The sequence below is a fragment of the Acanthopagrus latus genome, chromosome 9, assembly GCF_904848185.1.
Source record: "Acanthopagrus latus isolate v.2019 chromosome 9, fAcaLat1.1, whole genome shotgun sequence".
NCBI lineage: Eukaryota > Metazoa > Chordata > Actinopteri > Spariformes > Sparidae > Acanthopagrus > Acanthopagrus latus.
The window spans coordinates 24,098,250-24,124,681 of NC_051047.1; the positions used below are offsets into that span (position 1 = coordinate 24,098,250).

The window sequence follows — 26,432 nt, forward strand, 5'->3', positions numbered from 1 at the left end:
GTATTGTTTGTGGTGTTATCTGTTTGCTTTCAATTGCCTCCCATGTTTAAAGGGGCATTGTGTAGTTTTTGGAGAAGAAATTGAAAATGTTCACAATTAAACTGTTAATGATGTTTTTGCCACAACTGAATAAACAAGCTGTTCTCAGAGGAGAATAAGGTGGCAGGGTCCGCCACATATGAACGATGTAAAAGCATGAAATAGTGCTGTCTGTTGAGGTCAGTTTGTTATTCAGTTTATTATCATTAAAAAAAATAATTTAATAATGTGAAAATGTGTTCCCTGAAACTACAAAGTGCACTGTTTAATAAAGAAACATATGATGATGATGTTGATGTTGAAGTAAAACCACTTCGTATTGCAGCAACAGCAGCATCACAGCCAATGTCCTGACAGAAAATGATTCGCTGGCGCCACCAGGAGGTTGTTCAATGACACTGACACACACAAACTGGAAACATTGAAGGAATAATCTTTATTTAAATTGAAAACATCCCTGAATCCAGTATTTACAGATTTGTTTTTCAGCGTAGCAATGAGATACAGGCACAGACATGGTCAGAGTAACTGCATGTCTTTTAAAAACTGTTACAAACAATACACATTACAACAATGTTATGGAGGAAAAGCATTGTTACCAATTCATTCAGCAGTTTGCCAAACAAAATTACAATTTCTTTACATCACTAAGAATTATTAAATTCTTGAAATAATGCTGTTATCTTCAAGTGTCTCAATAAACATCTCATTTTTGGGAAAAAAACCCCCAACATTTCTCTATATTGATGTAAGAAAAATAGAACATTCACATTTATTCTGCTCAGCAGCCATTTAGAAAAGCTGCCAACAACTTGATTTACACAGTTTTCACTTCCCTCCACAAGTGTCCTCACATTCTATCCATGTTAACAGATTCTGCTGAAGCTGTCTTTGAACTCTTTCTCGTTTTCAGGAGCCGATACACAACAAAGATCATACCAAGTACACTCACAAGAAGGAATGAAAAAGTGACATAAAGTCCGACTTCAGCGTCCTGAGGTGTGAGTTTCAGACCCAGGAAGTCCACCATGTTCGGGGGCAGCACAGGGACAGCTGTATGTGCAGTGTGATCTGGTGTGGGAGTGCTTGTTGCTGATGAAAGACGGGAAGAAGAAACAGGGAGAATGTCAATTTTTCTTTTTGCCTAGATCAGATCTGTTTAGAAAAACATATTTTTTTGATTTCTTACTCTCAATAAATAAAATCTAGCCTCTTCATGCTTGGTGTTGAGAGAAGTTTGGAAGCCATGTTTAATCACTTAGGCAGGAGTGCCATGTCTAAATCAGGAGGTGGATCTTTAAATCCTCTATTATTACCTTTGTCATTTTGAGATATAACATTTTTAATTCAATGACAGAATGTTAACTCCTCCTCTCAGAACACAAAACAGGAAAAAAAGTATATTTTTCACTAAAAAGGTCTGTAGACAGGCTCCACTTTTCAGAAAATTTGCATTTTTCTTGCAATTTTTTTTCTGTGAGTTAACAGCAGTTTTTAAAGTAAACTGTCCTTAAAATTTCTCCAAATGTAGTCCACTTTTATCTAAATATAGGTTACATAAGTAAAATCTACCTTGGTCACGTAACAGTCAATTAAACAAGTTCACTTATTTTGCATGAAAAGGCTGGATGAAGTTGATTCCTCCTGAATCTTATAATAATCACACTGGACTCAGCGTTATATTACCTGTAGATTCAAGGTTCAAACACTCATGGGGCCCGAGGGCCGGGTCTGGGAAGCCATTGCAGTTGATGATGGTTGCGTAACGAGAGGCTGAGTTTTTAGGGATGCGAGGAAGAGCGGGGTCGGAGCGGTTCACGTAGAAAAGTCCAAATTGCTCAGAGAAACCAGCAGCCCACTCAAAGTTGTCCATCAAGGACCAGGCTGTGTAGGCTCGCAGATCAACTCCGTCCAGAACAATCGCTGAAAAAGAAACAGTAACAGCTACGTTTAACGAACCTCGTCGGAAATAGACGTTTGTGTCTTGGCAACTATTTTATTGACCTGTACATTTAAAAGTACACGTATGCAAGGCTAACAAGGCTCACTTGTAGGAAAGCAATATCATGTTAGATACTAGTTTTTTACTGTATCTTGTACCTTTCAGAGCCTGGTTAATGTAGTTTTCATAGAAGTATGTTCTTGGGACATCATTCAAATCAACCGCTCCTCGTTCTGAGACGCCGTTCTCTGTGACGTAGATGGGTGGATTTCCATACTCATCCTTGATGAACTTCAGGAGTTTCCTGAATCCAAATGGAGTGATCTTTAACCAGAAGGAGCCAGATCCAATCCAGGTGCGGTCATGGCTTACTACAGTGCCCCTGGATTTTGGATTAGACATCAGATCAGTATTAGTCAAATACTGTATGTCAGTTATATTTCAACATCTACTTTTGTCGTGGGGGATTTCACTCCCTCTTCTGTTACCTTTCTTTTAGGGAATGTATGGTAAATAAATGGTAAATTGTATTGTCAAGGAGTAAAGTGGAATCTTAGGAATGCTGTAGCTCAGGTGGTAGGGGGTCGTTGACCAATTGAAAGGTTGCTGGCTCAATTCCCCGGCTCCCCTGACATGTTCACTGACTTTCTTCCTCACTCTAATAAAATCTGATGTATAAAGCATGAGGCAGGCACCAAATCAAGGTCTAACTGTTTTTAGACAATTCAGACCTACCTGTCACCTTCATAATCCTGTTGGTTACCCAAATCCACTGGGTGTGAAAGCACTGAGCAGTAATGGTTGAGGCCAAAGTAATCGTGAGTCCCTTTGATCCTCTTGATTTCCTCAGGGGTGAACTCAGGAAGCCTATATTAGAGAAAATACTTTTCTTGAAAGCCCAGCCCAGGACTTCTCTTTAAACAATGAACGCATTTACTGAGCTACTGTTTCAAATTTACCTTGACTCAGGCAGACCTGCAGCAAGGCTTCTTTGGCGAATGATTGTTCTCATTACTTCAGGATAGTCACCTTTGAAGATGGGATGGGCAAACCAGCCAAGGAAGAACTGCAGGACAAAATATATGTTTATATGATTCTTACAAGTTGCTTTGGATGCCAATTGTGTGGGGTTGCATAAGGCAACCAAAAAGGTTTTGTTAAAAGCAGCTCAATCTTTATTTCACATATTTCTACCTGCAAATAGCGGTTGGCTGCATCCACATCCTCCTGCTTGTGTGGGTTCCTCGGCTCTGTCCAGTCTGAATTGATGGTAATGGAGATGAGGCCACCCTGTGTTGCTCTGTACTTGTCGTTGTAGAGGTGCCAGGCCTCAGCGTGGGCCTTGATCAGGTTGTGAGCTGCGATATATTGCTTTCTGAAAATGCCTGAAACATTTGAGGAGTTACTGACATTGCTACTATTCATTATGACACAGTGTTAAGTTTTCAGATAACAAGTTTCCCCACAAAACTTCTTAGTCTTCTAAGGTGGATTATTTCTTCTGTTGCAGTGTTGCAGAATTTTTGACCATTTTAAAATAATGACACAAAAGTCACATTAAAAAACTTGATAGTTATATATAGTTAATTGAGTAACCATGAAGAACATATTGGTAAAGCACATTCAATAACAAATAATGAATAACAGCGTTATTTGAGAGATAAAAGTATCTCAGAAGATATTTTTTTCATCACCTGGTGCAAAGGTACCATATCCATAACCAAGGTTGGCTATAATGTAGGGTTCGTTTAGAGTGATCCAGAACTTCACTCTGTTTCCAAGTCGGCTAAATAAAACATCGGCATAATCTCGGTATCTCTGGACGATGGTCTCATTCTCCCAACCTCCGACTTTTTGTAGAGCCAGGGGGAGATCCCAGTGGTACAGGGTCACCTGGGAAACAGATGAGAGGAAATCTGAAATACAGTGCTAAATACTTTTCATACAGGTGATGTTTTTCCCTTTCAAGACCCACAGTAATTTGCTGAGACAATCATTTCTGGAGACATGCCCTTTAATGTTTTTAATACTACAATTAGGAGGCAAAAAATAAAAATAAAAAAATCTCATAAATTACTAAACATAAAAAACATCAGTGGCTATGAATTACTGCATTGCCTACCTGGGGCTGAATATTAGCAGCTTCCAGGGCATCCAATAATCTATGGTAGTAGTTCAGTCCAGCTTCGTTGATGTGGTTGTTGGTGCCATCAGGAAGCACTCTGGGCCAGGATACAGAGAAGCGATAGTGGGTCACCCTCAGCTTCTTCAGCACCTCCACATCCTCATCAATCTTGTTGTAACTGTCACAAGCAATATCGGCATTTTCACCATCGTTCGTTCTCAGAGGGGTGTGGGAAAACTTGTCCCAGATGCTCAGTCCCTTTCCGTCAGCTCTCCAGCTCCCTTCAATCTGAAATTCAAGTTCGTCCTTCATGCTTGTGTATTGGTACAAGTGCCACTGTAGATTAAATGCATAATCGTTACTTACCTGGTAAGCAGCACTGGCGGTACTCCAATGGAAGGTTTTGGGAAACTGTCCATAAAGTACCTTCTCATCATCTGTTATTGGGAAGCCATTGTCCTTAATGACTTGGTAATAATAGTGAGCAGAACGCTTGGGTGTCCTCGGCCGGTTTGGGTCTTCAAAGTTGACTTGGTGCAGCCCAAAGTTTACTGTGTAACCACTGAGCCACTCAAAAGAATCCATGAGTGATGTTGCGATGTATCCTTTCACCTTCACACCATCAAGATTATGAGCTGTGTAAACATATGGATGGAGATAACTGCATTCAGAATGGAATAGAGAAAACCATATACAGAAATGATATCATCAATGTCAGGAATTAGGATGAGGGGCCAGATTTAACTTCAGGTTGTTTGATCAAAGGTACTACCAAAAAGTGTAGTCTTAAACTTGAGGACTCACCCTTCAAAGCCTCATCAATATAGGTTTTGTAGTAAAATACTCTTTCTGTGTCATCAACATTGTTATCTGTGGCTACTCCATTCTCCGTAATGTAAATCTCTGGATCTCCATATTCTTCTTTGATCCAGTTGAGAAGTCTTCTCAATCCCCATGCTACAGCTCTCTGCCCACTGATGGCAGTAGTAGGTGAATCTGTTTCCTCTGTTTCTGTCACGTCCCGGTCAGATTCATAAGATGGAGGGCTTAGCCAAGCTGCAACATGGCCGACTATCTTTGTAGTATAATGATTTACACAGAACACATCAGCAGTTCCCTTGATGAAGTTCTTTTCTTCTTCGGTAAAGGAGGGGAGTCTTGTCTCTGGAAGACCTTGGAGCTCACTTTTGTTTCCAACTTGCCACTTCATTGCATCAGGATAGTCACCAGTCTTGAAAATGGGGTGTGCAAACCAACCCAGTTGAAACTGCAGAGCGCGGTCAGCAGCCACCACTTCACGGGGAACATTAACATCTTCAGGTTCAACCCAATCAGCATTGAGGCCAATGGATACGAGACCTCCTTGGGTTTTGCGATACTTATCATCATATGTGTGGTAAACCTTGGCGTGGGCTTTTATGAGGTTGTGTGCAACTCTATACGGTGCTACTCCTGGATTCTTAACATTTGGTGGGATCTTTCCAAGTCCATATCCTGACCAGACAATTGTTTGAGGCTGGTTGAAGGTTAACCAAAATTTCACTCGGTCTCCAAAGGTGGCAAAGCAAAAGTCACAAAACTCATTAAAAATGTTAATCATGTCTAAATTGTCCCAGCCACCAATTTCTTGCAAAGCTTGAGGGAGGTCCCAATGGTAGAGTGTCACCATGGAAGTGATATTGTACAGCATGAGGCCATCAATGAGTCTGTTGTAGTAGTCAACACCTTTCTGGTTCAGGGAAGCACGCCGACCATTAGGAAAGATCCTGGACCAGGACAAAGAGAATCTGTATGAATTTACCTTCAGAGCTCGAAGCATGTAGAGGTCTTCTTCAAGTCTGTTATAGCTGTCACAGGCCACGTCTCCATTTGCATTAGCAGGAATACTACCAGGTTTTTGGGTGAATGTATCCCAGACACTGGGCCCCTTCCCATCAGTGTTCCAGGCTCCTTCAATCTGGTAAGCAGAAGACGATACTCCCCAACTGAAACCTTGTGGGAAAGTGCCATAGTGATAAAGTTTTCTCTGAAAATCTGTTTGGCTGGAGAATTTCCACCAAACTATCTTGGCATCTGATGGGACTGTAGATGGTGGGAGTGAGGGAAGTCTATTTGGCACCATGTTTATAAATTCTGGCACATAAAGATTTTTGGAGGCAAAACCATTGTTCTCAATAACTTTGGAGTAAAAGTAGGCAGACTGCTTTGGGGTCCTAGGTCTGTCAGGCAGGTCAAACATAACATGATGTAATCCAAAACGTTCACTGTAACCTTGTGGACCTTCAAAGCCATCCATGAGTGACTGGACAGTAAAACGCAGCACATTTACCATATCCAAGTGTATAGCTGGTGAGAGAAAAGAGACAATTAGCCACTAAATCTCATTCAATATGAAAAGGAATGACACATTCTGAAAAAGTGGGGAAAGTTTGAATAAAGGTATATTTACATAAGCAGCTACTTTCAACAACATACCTTTCAGGGCCTCATTGATGTAGCCCTTCATGTACTCTACTCGTTGGGTATCATTGAGAGTGTCCCCACTGTACTCAGTCGGCATACCATTACCAGTTATATGGATAGGCACTTTAGTAACAGTCAAGTACTCTTTTGAAATGTAGTTTAGAAGCCTCCGAAGACCCCAAGGTGCAGAATAGATCCAGTCAGAAGCAGTCGAGGGCCATGAAGGGTCAACATGTGCCTGGAAGTCACCTACCCCCTGAGGACCAGGGGTGCAGCCACCATCACTGCTTTTGATCAGCCGGGAGGTATAGTGGTTTAATCCAAAAAAGTCTGCTGTTCCTTTTATCCTCTTTTTCTCCTCAGGGGTAAAAACGGGAAGTGTTGCAGGAGCAGAGAGGGGGCACTTGTTTTTTTTCTGCTCTATCTGAATTTTGAGTGTTGCAGGATAATCTCCATCCACAAATATAGGATGTGCAAACCAGCCCAGCATGAACTGCAGGTAGCGATCTGCAGCCACTATGTCTTCAGGTCTGGAGGGGTCCATGGGCTCAGCCCAGTCTGAGTTCAGCGCAATGCCTACTTCCCCTCCCTGTGTCTTCCTGTACTTGTCATTGTAGACATGCCAGGCCTCGGCATGGGCCTTCAGCATATTGTGAGTGACCTGCAAGTCCAAAGTAAATAGTTGTGTCAAGAAGATCAGAATGACAATGACACAGTGCATGTCCACATTATGGTAAGACCACTTTGCTCACCTGATAGGAGGCAACCACATAGTCTTTTACTTCAGGGGGATGCTCACCAGTGCCATACCCAGCATGGCTCACCACCCAGGGGCTGCTGAATGTGTTCCAGGTCTTGACCTTGTCTCCAAACCTGGAGAAGCAGAAGTCTGCGTAGTCCTTGAAGGCCTCAACAATGAAAGCGCTGGTCCATCCACCTTTGTCCTGGAGTGCCTGAGGCAGGTCCCAGTGGTAGAGAGTGACAACAGGTTGTATGCCAGACTCATTGAGGGCATCGATCAGCTTGTCATAGTACAGAGCCCCTTTCTCTGAATGGCTGTCTCTGTAGCCTGAGGGGAAGATACGGGCCCAGGAGATAGAAAACTGGTAGGTGTTGACTTGAAGACCTCGCAGCAGATAGAGGTCATAATCCACCTTGTGGTAACTGTCACAAGCTAAATCGGCTGTTTGATTGTCAAAAACCTTGTTTTCATGACCAAAACGGTCCCAGATGGTCTCTCCCTTCCCACCTTCTAACCAGCCTCCTTCAACCTTGAAGGACTCGGTGGAGGTGGCCCACTGGAAGCCAATAGGAAAGGATTCATTCAAGAAGGCATCTCGCTCGAATGACGTCAGGGTCACAAAATTGCTCCAGGTTTTGCAGTAGGTCGTTAAACATGATGTTTGAAGATCTTTTATGTATTTGTCACTTTGGGGTGAACGACTGAAACAACAGGAACAAGAAGTCAGAAATACAATGACATGGGAACTTGAAGAGAAATATGGTCAAAGTGTTTTTGACCAATCGTCAGAATAATGAACGTTGGCAATGTATGTGTGCAAGATATACTGCAGATTAAATTCTTAATTATCGGTATGCACAATCTTACCTTTTTGGAAAATTATCATCTGGAGCGAACATATTTTCCATGTCGAATCCAAGAAGATTGTGGTCTCCACTGCTCAGTGCTGTAAAGATACAGAAATATCGTAAATGTCATTTATCATACAGTATGATGCATGTATCCTTCATGGTATCAAATTAGAATCATTAATTTCATATCATACAGTAATCAAATGCAGCTCAAGCATAAGTAAATTAATGACTTAATATGAATACAATCACAATACATCACTATTAGTTGTATTTTTGACAGGACGGGAAATCAAAATGTTTAAAGTGGCCTGTGATATAATTTGGTTTTCTACTTTGAGGATTACTTCAAACTGACAGTAAGCAGGTAATAAGTGTTTCACTACTCTGAGGATGTGACTCTTGATGATGAGAGATTACCTTTTGAGACTTTGGTATCTGACAGGAACTCAGAAGGGGCACAGTCATTGATGTTCACCTCATAAAAGAGAATGGGTTTCTCTCCACACTTTGCCTGCAAGAAAACAGTAATGTTTTAACATTCAAAAGTGCATTTAACATAATTCTTAGTCAAAGATTCATAATGACAGAATTGAAGACTATTAACTCAACTTAAATTTCTACATACCAAAACATTTTGCAGTTCCTCTGCCAGGTTTTTTCCATTGGTGCAGTCATATTGAATTTTAACAGCGAGGAAATCTGTATATTTCTGAAATAGAGATGCATGTGTGATTGTCACTGGATGTGTGGAAGGTTTTAACTTTGCCCAAATAAAATCAACTAACCACATTTTTATACACCCTTTATACTGTTTTGATATTATGGCAACTCAGAGCATGTTTTACATATGTGCTCATGTTCTGTGTAACGATGTGATCTCACCAGTAGCTGAGTGTCACAGATGACTGGGACGTTTCTGGCCTTCACACCAACTGATACTCCTCCATCTGTAACGTGTGACATGATGATAAATTATTAGCTGGAGAGTGGATTCTTCTTTCCCCTACACTACTCCACCCTCTCCCTTATCATGAACTTTGGTACAAGTGGTCAGCAGATACTGAAACAGTTATCAAATACTGCCATAAATACTACACATCTATCTCTAGCTCTGTAGGGGAAACATAAAGCACTCTGTGGAAATAAAATATCCTCTTTGAGGACAATAAAAATCCAGCCATCGATCAATTTGATCGCATTTGACAACTACAACCAGAGATAATAAAGATGACTCCAAAATATTATTATCTAATATCCAAAGTACCTTGACTCTTGCCCTCTTACAATCATGTTGATTATAGGTGGGTGCCATAATAAGTTGTGTAAAAACAGACTGACAAGACTTTATTGGGGTCCATATTTTAAGAAACAGTTCTGTTGTTCTGTTCTGGTCTGTAATGTATCATCTACTGTAGAACCCTTTGTTCCCAAAGTTGTATCCAAGGCGTCTAGCTGCTCCTCAGCCAAAGATGAAGGTGGATTTTCATTACAGTTTGATCCATAAGTAACAAGATGTACGACTGCATTCACTATTAGCCATCTTGTTACCAATAGATGACTATAGTTTGATTTATCCATGTCTTTCATACAGTAATAAAGTTTGGTCTAGCACGTTTCCTGAGACTCTTCATGAAAGTTTTCTCCTCCAGAAATGTTCGATCAGAGTCACACATCTCGTCTCACCTCCTTTATTTCAGAGGTTCCAGATATTTATGACAACAATATCTCTCAAATACGTGTTTCTATTCATAAGATATACTCAGGTGATGGGAATATCCCTGAGCATTTCACAAGTGCATTCACATTTGCATAATGACTGACCAGATTTGTCTCTTTTTGTCTAAATATCTTTCACAAGTTTTATACAAGATAACTTTAGCCCTCAGCTTGTGATGCAATGAATTGATCTCCTACCTTTCCCAGGAAACAGCTGGTGGTAACGGCGGTAGACGCTGGAGTGTGCATCAAGAGCGTTTTGCAGCTCAGCATCCCTCAGCTCATCCAGGCTGCTCAGTGTCACCCAGGAGTCTGACAGCTGTCCAAACTCTCTGAATACAAACTCAGCGTACTGTTGGAACATCTCTCTCAGCTCCTGGCTCTCCCAGCCTCCGTACGTTGATCTCAGAGCTTCTGGCACTGTGGATCCATGAAGGACGACCAGAGGCTGGAGGCCCACGTCCAGCAGCTGTTTCAGGAGGGTCTGGTAACAGGCAACCACAGCCTGCTGGGGCTGACTGGACTGGCCTGTAGGTAGAAGATGAGCCCATGACAGCGGGACTTTGAAGTGGGTCACCCCTCTGCTCTGGAGGGACTCAAAGTACTGCCATGATCCTGGAGGAATGGGATGACTGCAGTCAAAAGGGTCTGCTCCTTTGGAGGGTTCTCCATTGTTGATCAGAGGACCTGCAAGAAACATGGCCGGTGGAGGATCATCATGGTCCTGGCACATGCACCCACACAAACTTAGTAAACACAGAGGGACAAGTCGCCCCAGTAATGTCATATTGTCTGTGTTTTTGGAACTGAGCGAGCCACTGCATGGTGAAGCTTTATATAGCAGTTCTGTTTACAAGCTTGAACCTTCAGTCAAACCAGAGTTTCATAAGTTGCACTACACTGTGCAGGGGTCATGGAGTGGTCATAGCCTTGAAAAACATCTGATAAAATAGATCAAACAGGAGGCAAAGATTTATGATGCAAGGTCAAAAAAAAAAGTGTGTGTTTGTGCAGGTCAAGATTGTTGTGTTCAGTTGTAACTTAGCTGAACAACAAACCACATCTACTTATTAGGCAACGTATTTTGTTGTCTTCTGGAAATGACTTGGATTTCTAAATGTAATATTTCTTGAATATTGCTAATAATTTGATCAGACCACCACTCAAAGTAAATCTGATCTGTGAACAAAGCAACACTGAACCAAAGTATAAACACAAAAAAATATGCTGTTGCTCCCATTTTTCTGGAGTTGGGAAAAAACAGGGCTAAAACTTTTCATATTCACACAAAAAGCTTATTTTTTCAGTATTTGCGGGCACTTCTAACCAGACAGGTGAGGCGTGTCAAGGTGCTGATTAGACAGCATGATAACTGCACAGGAGCAGAACATTACTGAACAACATTTTTTTTGCAGCAATTAATTTGTGACAGTGTTTGTCAAAAGGGTTAGGGTTATGTATATGTACTGTACTCTTCATGTACTTGCTTGGTTTTATTGATAAAAGTAGCAGCAAAACATGTCGACAGATTCCACATGAAGCAACACTTTCCAATCACTCCCACACACATTCTTACACTGATGGCACTGGCTGCTGTGCAACGTGCCAACCTGCTCATCAGGAACAAATTGGGGTTCATCTTTCCCAGGGATACTGGATGTGCAGCTATGCGGAGGTGAGCGTGGTCGAAGCGCGGCTGCAGGAGAGAGAGAGGTGGAGACGGCTCAGGAGACCAGCGGCAGGTGACTGGTCACCAGCTCTGTCAATCTCCGCCTCTCTCTTTCCACCGGCCACGCCTCGACCACGATCACCTCCACAAGCTGTAATCAAACCACCGACCTTCCGACAGAAGGCCACAGCTGTTGAGGAAAAAGTGTTTCCAGCTCTATCTACACAACACATGGATAATGAAATACTCAAAGACCTCTGAAAATGTATCTACACCCTTTCTCTGACTGTTGACTTTTGTCCTCTTCCTTCCATCAAAACGGTTAAAGGAGGAAACAAAAGCGAGGGAAACAATCATACATTATGACGTTTTTATCAGTTATGCTCATCCTTTGTGACACAAACAGCCAGATTTCCACTTCCATCCTTAAGGAAACCAAAAAGACTCTTTACTTCTTCTTAAGACTCTAACCTTTCTTTAACCTTTCAGACATGTTTTTACAACCTAATCTGTTGATAATACTTCTACAATGATGATCATGAGCAATAAAGCTGGTGTTAGAGCTCCTCTTATCTTTCTCTTCATTGCTGTTGTGCCTTTGGGGAAATGCAAAGTCATACTTGTTGGTTCCACGTCAACAAAATGAACACGATTTGGCTGCTAAGATGAATAAATTAAACTATTTTATGACTTTACTGTCTCTTTCTTCTATCATTTAACTAATTATGTTGTGATAATATATTTTATGGTTTTCAAACATGCGCACAAGAGAGGGCTGCATCTATTACTTGACACGTGGGTCCAAAGTCTTCCTGACCGGCTGCAATAAAATAACTGAAGCTTGCACAGCTGGAATACGACATTGATCTTAATTGCATAACAATGCATAAGAGGAAACAGAATCTCTTTAAATAGCTTACAGTCTATCAGTGGATAATATGAATGAGGCATCTACTGTGGGCTGCGTCTCTTCTTCCCTCCTTCCTCCAGTGACTAATTTTCCCCCACCCACCCGGATACTGCATTACTCTTGACTATTTAATCTTCATCTGTACCCTCAGTACTGCTAGTAATTTTAGTATATGCTGTCTGTACTGTATCCCCATTTAGTACTGCCAGTGATTTCTTCATACTATACATACTGTACATAGACCCACTCCACTCAGTTTATTTACTGTAAATACTGTTGTCGTCGCTGCACAATGACAATAAAGTTGAATCTAATCTAATCTAAATACATATTTATTTGCACTGCTGTTACGACTCCCCAAAAAAGAAAACAAAGCCGCAAAAACTACCGGGCTCACCAAATGCTCCAAAACACAAAAACACAAAACTGACACATTTTAAGATCAGACAGCACACTCAGAAATTGCAGCTCAGGGTGGCAGCAGCAGAAGTCAGGCCACATCACATGTCTCCATCTTTATAGGTCCTCCCCCTGAATCAAATTAGAGCCACCTGGGAGGAAGCACAAGACAAAGGGCATTAGAAACTCCAGTTATTCATCTCACCTCCAGCAGGGGGGGAGCATGTAACAACTGCAAATTGCCTCATCTCAAAATAAAAATGTTTTTTTCTAAAATAAGGTTTTGTGGTTAACATAAGTGTGTTTTCACATTTTGTTTTACAACATAAAATACGTCAGTAAAATCTGCAAATTTGAATTATAAAGCATTTAAGTGTGTTGTAAACGGCAGTTGCAATCAACTCTCCAACAATGAGAATACAGAAGTTGTCGGCGATATGAAACGTCATCACACTGAACACAAAGTCTTTATAAACGGAATTTAGTTGCAAACTAGACTCTAACTTTCCACATCATCGATCAATCAACTTATAGTAAAGTGTGTTTAATCTAATGTGGTGCAAAGCTCAGTCGTGATGTTGAGGTCAAGCTTTGAACTTCTGGCGATTTCATTTACGCTTCAAAAATCATTTAAGTGGTGCTCATCAGTTGAACCATCATTCTGAGCAAAATCAGTATCATAAACTTTTTGCCATGAAGCAAATTTTCTGCAATAATCCAAAATCCAATTCAAAATATCCTACTGACTTTTTGCAGAGGGAACCAGGGTGATGCTATCTTCCATGTTAGCCGACCAAATGAGGCCATCCTTGCAGCACTGTTTAGCTCTCCCTGCACACTTTTTAAAAACTTTATAGGTCGCATCGGGAAACTCTGTAAGCATCGCATCATGAAGCAGGTTAAATATTTCATTGTTGTCAAGATCATGATCACAGTTCCTTTGATCAAACTCAAAAGAAAAACAACAAATCAATGTGGAAAACATGATGCTCACACTGAGAAAAAGACTATATTTTCCCATGAGCATCACTATGTCAATGCTGAGATAGGGAAATTAGATTCTAAAATATTACACACTGTACAACGTTTCATTGCATTTTAACATGCAATGACAATACAGTGTGTATCCACCTATCTAAATGGACCCAGACAGTTTTCAGACAAGCGAATCCCATCCAATCAGTTTAATTACTACTATAATAATGTGAGCAGTTTGAATGGAGGATGTTTTAACCAATTTTAACCTCCTACACTTTCTTTTAATAGACAGTGAGTGATACAAATATATGTGTTTTGACTGAAATGATGTCATCACTACAGTATGCTTTTATTGTTTTAAATGTGTCATACTCTAAATAAAAACTAGTGTATTGTTTGTGGTGTTATCTGCTTGCTTTCAATTGCCTCCCACGTTTAAAGGGGCATTGTGTAGTTTTTGGAGATGAAATTGAAAATTTTAACATTTAAACTATTAATGAGGTAATATGATTTTTCCATAACTGAATAAACAAACTGTTCTCAGAGGAGAATAAGGTCCCCTGAACACTTTTTGAAGCTAGAAAGGTGGCAGAGTCAGAATGAAATTGTGTCGTCCTTTAAGTTCAGTCTGTTTATTGAGTTTATTCAGGCATGAAAAAATAAAAATCATTCAATGATGTGAGAATGTGCTCCCCAAAACTACATAGTTCCCTGTTTAATGAAGGTAAAAATGATGATGATGTAATGATGATGAAGGCACATCCTCCAAAGTAGCCAGATTTCTTATTGCTTTTTTAAAATTCATCTGCTCCTTTAGCTTTAGTTTCATTTCCATTTTGATATTTAACAAATATCTGGTTCACTGGCGCCACCAGGAGGTCGTTCAATGACAGTGACAAACACAAACTGGAAACATTGAAGGAATAATCTTTATTTAAATTGAAAACATCCCTGAATCCAGTATATACAGATTTGTTTTTCAGTGTAGCAATAAGATACAGGCACAGACATGGTAACTGCATGTCTTTTAAAAACTGTTACACATACACATTACAACAATGTTATGGAGGAAAAGCATTGTTACAAATTCATTCAGCAGTTTGCCAAACAAAATTACAATTTATTTACATCACTAAGAATTATGCTAAAGAATGCTGTTATTTTCAAGTGTCTCAAGGAAAATCTCATTCTTGGGTAAAACAACGTATTGATGTGAGATTCTGAAAAGAAAACATCATTTTCATTAATTCTGCTCATAAACAGGCAGCCACTTAGAAAAGCTGCCAACAATTTGATTTACAGATTTCACTTCCCTCCACACGTCTCCTCACATTCTCTGCAACTTCACAGATTCTGCTAGAGCTGCCTTTGAATTCTTCCTTGTTTTCAGGAGCCGATACACAACAAAGATCATACCAAGTACACTCACAAGAAGGAATGAAAAAGTGACATAAAGTCCGACTTCAGCGTCCTGAGGTGTGAGTTTCAGACCCAGGAAGTCCACCATGTTCGGGGGCAGCACAGGGACAGCTGTATGTGCAGTGTGATCTGGTGTGGGAGTGCTTGTTGCTGATGAAAGACGGGAAGAAGAAACAGGGAGAATGTCAATTTTTCTTTTCTTGTTCACCTTGTGTTTTTTTTATCTAGATCAGACAAGTTTAGAAAAACACATTTTTCGGTTTTCTTACTCTCCAGAAATAAAATCTAGCTTCTTCATGCTTGGTGTTAAGAGGTGTTTGGAAGCCATGTTTAATTATTTAGGCACAAGTGCCATGTCTAAATCAGGAGGTGGATCCTTAAAGCCTTGATTATTACCTTTGTCATTTTGAGATATAACATTCAATGACAATTCAATTTAATTCAAGGACAGAATGTTAAATCCTCCTCTCAGACAACCAAACGGGACAAAATTATATTTATAACTAAATAAGATTGTAGACAGGTTCCACTTTTTCAGATAATGAGCATTTTTCTTGCACTTTTTTTCTGTGAGTTAACAGCAGTTTTTAAACTAAACTATATTCAAACTTTGTCCAAATGTAGTCTACTTTTATCTAAATATAGGTTCAATAGGTAAGATCTACCTCTGTTGCAAAAGGGTAAATTAAAAAAGTTGGGAAAAAAGTAGTTCCAATATATTAGCTAGTTGAAAAATATTGATTTTTTTTCATTCTTTGTTTATCCAGTCTTATTTGTTGTTTGTTTATACTAAATCATTTTTCAGTTTTTATTGTCTTATTTTTTGATAGTTTTTATTGTCTAATTCATATGTTTTCATTTTCTTATTTTTTGATAGTTTTATGTGTTGTGATCAAATTATTTTTGCATGAAAAGGCTGGATGAAGTTGATTCCTCCTGAATCTTATAATAATCACACTGGACTCAGCGTTATATTACCTGCAGATTCAAGGTTCAAACACTCATGGGGCCCGAGGGCCGGGTCTGGGAAGCCATTGCAGTTGATGATGGTTGCGTAACGAGAGGCTGAGTTTTTAGGGATGCGAGGAAGAGCGGGGTCGGAGCGGTTCACGTAGAAAAGTCCAAATCGCTCAGAGTACCCAGAAGCCCACTCGAAGTTGTCCATCAAGGACCAGGCTGTGTAGCCTCGCAGATCAACTCCGTCCAGAACAACAGCTGAAAAAGAAACAGTAACAGCTACGTTTAACGAACCTCGTCGGAAATAGACATTTGTGTCTTGGCAACTATTTTATTGACCTGTACATTTAAAAGACACGTATGCAAGGCTAACAAGGCTCACTTGTAGGAAAGCAATATCATGTTAGATACTTGTTTTTTACTGTATCTGGTACCTTTCAGAGCCTGGTTAATGTAGTTTTCATAGAAGTACTTTCTGTGGACGTCATTCAAGTCCACCACTCCATTTTCTGAGACTCCATTCTCTGTGATGTAGATGGGTGGATTTCCATACTCATCCTTGATGTACTTGAGGAGTTTCCTGATTCCAAATGGAGTGATCCTTAACCAGACGGAGCCAGTTTCAGGCCAGGTGCGGTCGGCCATTGCTGCAGCAGCCCTGGATTTTGGATTTGACATCAGATCCGTATTAGTCAAAAACTGTGTGTTAGATATATTTCAGCATCTACTTTTGTGGTGGAGGTTTAATTCCCTCTTCTTTCACCTCATGTTAGGGACTGTAGGTTAAAAAAAAGCCCCCATGTGATCTAGGCATTTCTTTTTACGTGCACAATTCGTAGTTTTTGCTGCTTGGTCAAAACATTGAGAAGATGTAATTTTGTATTGTCAAGGAGGACAGTGGAATCTTAAGGGTGCTGTAGTTGAGGAAGTCGGGGGTCGTTGAGTAATTGAACGGATGCTGGTTCAATTCCCCAGCTCCCCTGTCACGTGCGTTGACTTTCTTTCTCACTCTCAAAAAAATGAATGTATAAAGCATTGGGCACTAAATCAAAAGCATAATTACCTTACGTAGATGGTAAGAATTACTGATTTTTGTTGACTTTGAATATCATTTGAAACATTTGAGAACACGCAAGTAAAGGTCAATACCAAAGATCTAGCCTTTTTTGTAAGATTAAAACCTACCTGTCAGAGTCATAATCCTGTATATCACCCGGCGTATATCCGAATGCAAGCACTGAGCAGTAATGGTTGAGGCCAAAAAAATCGTGAGTCCCTTTGATCCTCTTGATTTCCTCAGGGGTGAACTCAGGAAGCCTATATTAGAGAAAATACTTTTCTTGAAAGCCCAGCCCAGGACTTCTCTTTAAACAATGAACGCATTTACTGAGTGACTGTTTCAAATTTACCGTGATTCAGGGAGACCTGCAGCAAGGCTTCTTTGGCGAATGATTGTTCTCATTACTTCAGGATAGTCACCGTTGAAGATGGGATGGGCAAACCAGCCAAGGAAGAACTGCAGGATAAAATATATGTTATATGATTCTTATAAGCTGCTTTGGATACCAGTGGTGTGGGGTTGCATTACGCAACAAAAAGGTTTTGCTGAAAGTAGCTCAGTCTCCCTTTCATATGTTTTTTTTTTCTACCTGCAAATAGCGGTCGACTGCATCCACATCAGCCTGCATGTATTTGTTCCTCGGCTCCGCCCAGTCAGAATTGACAGTAATGGAGATGAGGCCACCCTGTGTTGCTCTGTACTTGTCATTGTAGAGGTGCCAGGCCTCAGCGTGGGCCTTGATCAGGTTGTGAGCTGCGATATAATGCTTTCCCGTGATGCCTGAAACATTTGAGGAGTTACTGACTTCTTTGATATATAACAAGTGTTGCAGAGGTTTTGACCTTTTTATAACAATGTAAAAGTTAAATTAAACAACTTGATAGTTATATATAGTCAACTGAATGACCACAAGTAACATATTGGTAAAGCACATTCAATAACAATTATGCTCCAATAACAGCTTTATTTGAGAGATAAAAGTATCTCAGAAGATTTTTTTTTCATCACCTGGTGCAAAGGAACCATATCCATAACCAAGGTTGGCCACAATGTAGGGTTCGTTTAGAGTGATCCAGAACTTCACTCTGTTTCCAAGTCGGCTGAACAAAACATCGGCATAATCTCGGTATCTCTGGACGATGGTCTCATTCAACCAACCTCCAACATTTTCTAGAGCCTGGGGGAGATCCCAGTGGTACAGGGTCACCTGGGAAACAGATGAGAGGACATCTGAAATACAGTACTAAATACTTTTCATACAGGTGATGTTATTCCCTTTCAAGTCCAATTGTATTTTGCTGAGACAATCATTTCTGGAGACATGCCCTTTTAATGTTTTTGATAATACCATTAGAACACATCAAATTAAAAAAATGTCCTAATACATGACTAAATATAGAAAACATTAGTGGCTATGAACAGCATTGCCTACCTGGGGCTGAATATTAGCAGCTTCAAGAGCATCCAGTAATCTTTGGTAGTAGTTCAGTCCGGCTTCATTGATGTTGTTGTTGGTGCCATCAGGAAGCACTCTGGGCCAGGATACAGACAAGCGATAGTGGGTCACCTTCAGCTTCTTCAGCACCTCCACATCCTCGTCAATCTTGTTGTAACTGTTGCAAGCAATATCACCATTGTGACCGTCATACGTCTTGTCGGGGGTGTGGGAAAACTGGTCCCAGATGCTCAGCCCCTTTCCGTCAGCTCTCCAGCCCCCTTCAATCTGAAATTAAAGTTTGTGCTTAATGCTTGTATATTGATAGAAGTGCTACTGTAGATTAAATGCATAATCGCTACTTACCTGGAAAGCGGCACTGGCAGTACTCCAATTAAAGGCTTCCGGAAACTGTCCATAAAGTACCTTCTCATCATCTGGTAATGGGAAGCCGTTGTCCTTCATGATTTGGTGATAATAGAGAGCGGAACGCTTGGGTGTCCTCGGCCTGTTTGGGTCTTCAAAGTTGACATAGTGCAGCCCAAAGTTTACTGTGTAACCACTGAGCCACTCAAATGAGTCCATGAGAGATGTTGCGATGTATCCTTTCACCTTCACACCATCAAGATTATGAGCTATGTAAACATATGGACGGAGATAACTGCACTCAGAATGGAATAGGGAAAATCACTGAGGGAATGAAACACATTTATGAACTTATGTCATCAAAGTCAGGAATTAGGATGAGGAGCAGCTACCACCAGATTTTATATTCACGTTGTTTAATCAAGGGTACTACCAAAAAGCGCAGTCTTAAACTTGAGGAACTCACCCTTCAAAGCCTCATCAATATAGGTTTTGTAGTAAAATACTCTTTCTGTGTCATCAACATTGTCGTCTGTGGCTACTCCGTTCTCAGTAATGTAAATCTCTGGATCTCCATATTCTTCTTTGATCCAGTTAAGGAGTCTTCTCAATCCCCATTCTACAGCTCTCTGCCCACCGATGGCAGTAGTAGGTGAATTTGGTTCCTCCGTTTCTGTCACGTCCCGGTCAGATTCATAAGATGGAGGGCTTAGCCAAGCTGCAACATGGCCAACTATCTTTGTAGTATAATGATTTACACAGAACACATCAGCAGTTCCCTTGATGAAGTTCTTTTCTTCTTCGGTAAAGGAGGGGAGTCTTGTCCCAGGAAGACCTTGTAGCTCACTTTTGTTTCCAACTTGCCACTTCATTGCATCAGGATAGTCACCAGTCTTGAAAATGGGGTGTGCAAACCAACCCAGTTGAAACTGCAGAGCGCGGTCAGCAGCCACCACTTCACGGGGAACATTAACATCTTCAGGTTCAACCCAATCAGCATTGAGGCCAATGGATACTAGACCTCCTTGGGTTTTGCGATACTTATCATCATATGTGTGGTAAACCTTGGCGTGTGCTTTTATAAGGTTGTGTGCAACTCTATACGGTGCTACTCCTGGATTCTTAACATTTGGTGGGATCTTTCCAAGTCCATATCCTGACCAGACGATTGTTTGAGGCTGGTTGAAGGTCATCCAAAATTTCACTCGGTCTCCAAAGGTGGCAAAGCAAAAGTCACAAAACTCATTAAAAATGTTAATCATGTCTAAATTGTCCCAGCCACCAAGGTCTTGCAAAGCTTGAGGGAGGTCCCAATGGTAGAGTGTCACCATGGGAGTGATATTGTACCGCATGAGGCCATCAATGAGTCTGTTGTAGTAGTCAACACCTTTCTGGTTCAGGGAGGCACACCGACCGTTAGGAAAGATCCTGGACCAGGACAAAGAGAATCTGTATGACTTTACCTTCAGCGCTCGAAGCATGTAGAGGTCTTCTGCAAGTCTGTTATAGCTGTCACAGGCCACATCTCCATTTGCATTAGCAGGAATACTACCAGGTTTTTGGGTGAATGTATCCCAGACGCTGGGCCCCTTCCCATCAGTGTTCCAGGCTCCTTCAATCTGGTAAGCAGAAGATGATACTCCCCAACTGAAATCTTGCTCGAAAGTGCCATAGTGGAACATTTTTCTCTGGAACTTTGACTGGTGTGAGAATTTCTCCCAGACAACCTTGGATTTAGATGGAACCTCTGAAGGTGATGAAGCAGTTAGACGGCGGGTAAGTTGCATCTCTTCTCCTCTAAAGACAGGAACTTTGTTTGAACCAAATCCATTTTGTTTGATAACCTGAGCGTAGAAATATGCCGATTGCTTGGGGGTTCTAGATCTCATTGGATCTTCAAAGTTGACATGGTGGAGACCAAACCTTTGGCTGTAGCCTTGTTGTCCCTCAAATCCATCCATGAGTGACTGCACTGTGAATCGCTGCAGATGCACTCCATCTTCAATGATTGCTACAAAATGGACACACACAACAACACATTAAATGTTTTAATTGATTTCAAATTAAAGATGGTTTCCTATTAGAGAAATTACAGGAACAAACCTTTCAGGGCCTCATTGATGTAGCCCTTCAGGTACTCTACTCGTTGGGTATCATTGAGAGTGTCCCCATTGTACTCAGTCGGCATACCATTACCAGTTATATGGATAGGCACTTTGGTAACAGTCAAGTACTCTGTTGAAATGTAGTTTAGAAGCTGCCGGAGACCCCAAGGTGCAGAATAGATCCAGTCAGAAGCAGTCGAGGGCCATGAAGGGTCAGCGTGTGCCTGGAAGTCACCTACCCCCTGAGGACCAGGGGTGCAGCCACCATCACTGCTTTTGACCAACCGGGAGGTATAGTGGTTTAATCCAAAAAAGTCTGCTGTTCCTTTTATCCTCTGTCGCTCTTCTGGAGTAAAAACGGGAAGGTTTGCGGGCACAGAGAGGGGGCACTTGTTTTTTTTCTGCTCTATCTGATTCTTGAGTGTTGCAGGATAATCACCGTCCACAAATATAGGATGTGCAAACCAGCCCAGCATGAACTGCAGGTAGCGATCTGAAGCTGCTATGTCTTCAGGTCTGGAGGGGTCGTTGGGATCAGCCCAGTCTGAGTTCAGCGCAATGCCTACTTCCCCTCCCTGTGTCTTCCTGTACTTGTCATTGTAGACATGCCAGGCCTCAGCATGGGCCTTCAGCATATTGTGAGTGGCCTGCAAGTCCAAAGTAAATAGTTGTGTTAAGAAGATCAGAATGACAATAATGCAGTGCATGGCTACATTATGGTAAGACCACTTTGCTCACCTGATAGGAGGCAACCACATAGTCTTTTACTTCAGGGGGATGCTCACCAGTGCCATACCCAGCATGGCTCACCACCCAGGGGCTGCTGAATGTGTTCCAGGTCTTGACCTTGTCTCCAAACCTGGAGAAGCAGAAGTCTGCATAGTCCTTGAAGGCCTCAACAATGAAAGCGCTGGTCCATCCACCTTTGTCCTGGAGTGCCTGGGGCAGGTCCCAGTGGTAGAGAGTGACAACAGGTTGTATGCCAGACTCAATGAGGGCATCGATCAGATCGTCATAGTACAGAGCCCCTTTCTCTGAATGGCTGTCTCTGTAGCCTGAGGGGAAAATACGGGCCCAGGAGATAGAAAACTGGTAGGTGTTGACATGAAGACCTCGCAGCAGATAGAGATCATAATCCACCTTGTGGTAACTGTCACAAGCTAAATCGGCTGTTTGATTGTCAAAAACCTTGTTTTCATGACCAAAACGGTCCCAGATGGTCTCTCCCTTCCCACCTTCTAACCAGGCTCCTTCAGCCTTGAAGGACTCAGTGGAGGTGGCCCACTGGAAGCCAATAGGAAAGGATTCATTCAAGAATGTATCTCGCTCAGATGAGGTCATGGTTGCAAAATTGCTCCAGGTTTTGCAGTAGGTTGTTAAACATGATGTTTGAAGACCATTTCTGTTTTTGTCACTTTGGTGTGAATGACTGAAACAAAAGGAACAAGAAGTTGAAAATACAATTAATTGGGAACTTGAAGAGTAATAAAGTCCAAGTGTTTTCAATGTATGTTTATGCAAATCATGATTTCTTTATACACCTGACATTGTCCTTAAGTTTTCCTTAAAAATATCCAGTGGAGTGATGCTAGCAAATGTTAAAACACCATGGTCCTCCATGAAATATATCCAGTGGTTTCATGCATACAAAGCTTGAAACATAGTCTCAACTTGTGGTCACTAGCTTGACAACTTTCCTGCTTGTAAATCCACCACCATCCCCTCTGCCGCTAGATATCAAAATCAAGTTCATAAACCTCTAACGTTAACATGATGTAGGAATGTCAACAAGTCAAAGCAGCCTAGAACACTGACAAATGTGCATGTGTTAGTAGCAAAAAAGTTTACTTAATTATCTGTATGCACAATTATACCTTTTGGGAATAGTGTCATCTGGAGCGAACATATTTTCCATGTCGAATCCAAGAACATTGTGGTCTCCACTGCTCAGTGCTGTAAAAGTATATGAATGTATCATAAATGTCATGTATCATATAGTTTGATTCATGTATCCTTCATGGTATCAAATTAGAATCCTTGATTTGTGATGCCATGATTATATCATACAGTAATTAGATGTAGTCTAGCTCAAGTATAAATAAATGACCTAATATGAATAAAATCACAATACATCACTCTTAGTTGTATTTTTGACAGGATGGGAAATCAAAGTGTTTAAAGTGGCCTGTGATATAATTTGGTTTTCTACTTTGAGGATTACTTAAAACTGACAGTAAGCAGGTAATAAGTGTTTCACTACTCTGAGGATGTGACTCTTGATGATGAGAGATTACCTTTTGAGACTTTGGTATCTGACAGGAACTCAGAAGGGGCACAGTCATTGATGTTCACCTCATAAAAGAGAATGGGTTTCTCTCCACACTTTGCCTGCAAGAATTCTCAATTAGAGGTTGATGATTACAGAACTGAAGACTGTAAACTAAATATTAAATTCATACCAAAACATTTTGCAGTTCCTCCGCCAGGATTTTTCCATTGGTGCAGTCATATTGAATTTTAACAGAGAGGAAATCTGTGTTTTTCTGAAATAGAGATGCATGTGTTATTGTCACTGGATGTGTGGAAGCTCTTTTACTTTTCCCTGACACAAATAAAATCAACTAACCACGTTTAGTTTTTTTCTTTTTCTTTTTAATGCACATGCTGTTTCGATATTATAGGCAACTCATGTTTTATGTGCTCATGATCTGTGTGATGATGTGATCTCACCAGTAGCTGAGTGTCACAGATGACTGGGACGTTTCTGGCCTTCACACCAACTGATACTCCTCCATCTGTAACGTGTGACATGATGATAAATTATTAGCTGGACAGAGTGGATTCTTCTTTCCCCTACACTACTCCACCCTCTCCCTTATCATGAACTTTGGTACAAGTGGTCAGCAGATACTGAAACAGTTATCAAACACTGCCATAATTACTACACATCTATCTCTAGCTCTGTAGGGGAAACATAAAGCACTCTGTGGAAACAAATATCTCCTTCCAGGGCAATAAAAATCCAGCTATCGATCAATCTGATTAAGTCTGACAAGCGCAACAGGAGATAATAAAGACTGCAAAATATTATTGTTTCATATCCAAAGTACCTTGAACCCCCTTACAGTCGTGTTGATTATAGGTGAGTGCCATAATAAGTTGTGTAAAAACAGACTGACAAGACTTTATTGGGTTCAGTATTTTAAGAAACAGTTCTGTTGCATCCAGGGCTTCTAGCTGCTCCCCAGCAAAAAATGAAGGTGGATTTTCATTACAGTTTGATCCATAAGTAACACAATAACAAGAAGTACGACTGTATTCACTATTAGTCATCTTGTTAGTAATAGATGACTATAGTTTGATTTATCCATATCTTTCTTACGGTAATAAATCTTGCGTGAGGACATTCACTGAGACTTTTCGTAAAAGTTTGCTCCTCAAGAAATGTCTTGTCAGGTTTACAATCAGAGTCACACATCTCGTCTGCTCCTTTTTTTTCAGAGGTAGAGCCCGCCGTATGCATAGACTGTATAGGTCAATGCTAAGGGTGCAGTCATCTTACTAGCTTATTTCAGACGATAGTAGTACTGTTAATTAATCAGTAAATAGCTTGAGTCAACATAAGTTAATGTTACTCCCACCTTAAATGCATCAGGGACATTTGGATAGTTAACTTTAGGCATGTCCAGGTGTTATTTTAATCTGTTGCCTGTGTTTTCCTGCTTGTATGTATGCTTGAAAAGTTCAATGAATCCCATTGTATTTTCATTATTAATCTATATTAGACTTATTTACAGCACACACCAAGCATCTGTTTATTTTTGTTAAACTGTAACATGCAGTGGTCACATGTACTTCTCTTCTCTCTTCAGATGCACTTTTAAAATGTTTCACCACTACTCCAGTGACACAGCACCAGGTGCCCCTGTCCCTCTACCTCAACACAGCAGAGTGACACAGCATATTTTTTGATTTGTATGTAAATAGAATATTCTTTAATATGTTTGCGCAATGCCTATTTTTGATTTATCACTTGTTTCTTTCTTCAGTTTATATTTGGTGTGATATTTTTGACTTAAAATAAATACAATCTTGAATTGATGATGGTTGACCAGATTTGTCTCTTTTTGTCTAAATATCTTTCACAAGTTTTTTACAAGATAACTTTAGCCCTCAGCTTGTGATGCAATGAATTGATCTCCTACCTTTCCCAGGAAACAGCTGGTGGTAACGGCGGTAGACGCTGGAGTGTGCATCAAGAGCGTTTTGCAGCTCAGCATCCCTCAGCTCATCCAGGCTGCTCAGTGTCACCCAGGAGTCTGACAGCTGTCCAAACTCTCTGAACACAAACTCAGCGTACTGTTGGAACATCTCTCTCAGCTCCTGGCTCTCCCAGCCTCCGTACGTTGATCTCAGAGCTTCTGGCACTGTGGATCCATGAAGGACGACCAGAGGCTGGAGGCCCACGTCCAGCAGCTGTTTCAGGAGGGTCTGGTAACAGGCGACCACAGCCTGCTGGGGCTGACTGGACCGGCCTGTAGGTAGAAGATGAGCCCATGACAGCGGGACTTTGAAGTGGGTCACCCCTCTGCTCTGGAGGGACTCAAAGTACTGCCATGATCCTGGAGGAATGGGATGACTGCAGTCAAAAGGGTCTGCTCCTTTGGAGGGTTCTCCATTGTTGATCAGAGGACCTGCAAGAAACATGGCCGGTGGAGGATCATCATGGTCCTGGCACATGCACCCACACAAACTTAGTAAACACAGAGGGAGAAGTCGCCCCAGTAACGACATATTGTCTGTGTGTGGGAAACTGAACAAGCCACTGCATGATGAAGCTTTATATAGCAGTTCTGTTTACAAGTTTCATAAGTGGCACTAAAGTGTGCAGGGGTCATGGAGTGGTCATAACCTTGAAAAACTTCTGATAAAACAGATCAAACAGGAGGCAAAGATTTATGATGCAAGGTATGCAAAAAGAAGTGTGTTCAAGATTTTTGTGTTCATTTTTAATTTAGTTGCTCAACAATCCACATGTGGTTGTTAGGCAACATATTTTGCCATCTTTTGAAGGTGACTTTGAGTCCTAAACATAATATTTCTTGAAAGATTGTTAAAAATGTAATTAGACCACCACTCAATATGTATCAGTGCTGTGAACTAAACTACACTGAACTAAAGCAAAAAAAAAAACAAAAAAGCCCATTTTTTCTGTAGATTGAGAAAAAATAAGGCTAAAACTTTTGATGTTCA

The 26,432-nt window shown here is 40.9% G+C and overlaps 1 protein-coding gene across 1 annotated transcript; it reads right to left on the minus strand.

Moving 5' to 3' along the window:
* Nucleotides 1-460: 460 nt before the first annotated feature.
* On the minus strand, nucleotides 461-25,973 carry LOC119026172. Its single transcript, XM_037110334.1, has 34 exons — nucleotides 25,385-25,973; nucleotides 23,910-23,974; nucleotides 23,639-23,722; nucleotides 23,474-23,567; nucleotides 23,054-23,132; nucleotides 21,918-22,608; nucleotides 21,178-21,826; nucleotides 19,541-21,085; nucleotides 19,075-19,343; nucleotides 18,706-18,996; nucleotides 18,282-18,480; nucleotides 17,863-18,053; nucleotides 17,623-17,729; nucleotides 17,399-17,530; nucleotides 16,648-16,871; nucleotides 16,235-16,471; nucleotides 15,169-15,406; nucleotides 10,080-10,699; nucleotides 9,048-9,112; nucleotides 8,791-8,874; nucleotides 8,583-8,676; nucleotides 8,179-8,257; nucleotides 7,322-8,012; nucleotides 6,582-7,230; nucleotides 4,911-6,452; nucleotides 4,473-4,741; nucleotides 4,104-4,394; nucleotides 3,676-3,874; nucleotides 3,176-3,366; nucleotides 2,941-3,047; nucleotides 2,717-2,848; nucleotides 2,140-2,363; nucleotides 1,726-1,962; nucleotides 461-1,131 (listed from the first exon to the last, which is right to left on the minus strand). Exons 1-34 carry the CDS (start codon nucleotides 25,971-25,973, stop codon nucleotides 890-892), a joined length of 11,400 nt encoding a protein of 3,799 aa, XP_036966229.1. The 3' UTR covers nucleotides 461-889.
* Nucleotides 25,974-26,432: the final 459 nt, after the last annotated feature.

What these genes read in the sequence shown, in the direction of transcription:
- LOC119026172 (XM_037110334.1), bottom strand. Translation starts at nt 25,973, where the DNA reads ATGTCGTTACTGGGGCGACTTCTCCCTCTGTGTTTACTAAGTTTGTGT. An exon ending in CTGCTAATATTCAGCCCCAG is followed by an intron (nt 18,481 to 18,705) that starts GTAGGCAATGCT and finishes TCTGTTTCCCAG; the next exon opens with GTGACCCTGTACCACTGGGA. An exon ending in GCAGGTCTCCCTGAATCACG is followed by an intron (nt 17,531 to 17,622) that starts GTAAATTTGAAA and finishes TCTCTAATATAG; the next exon opens with GCTTCCTGAGTTCACCCCTG.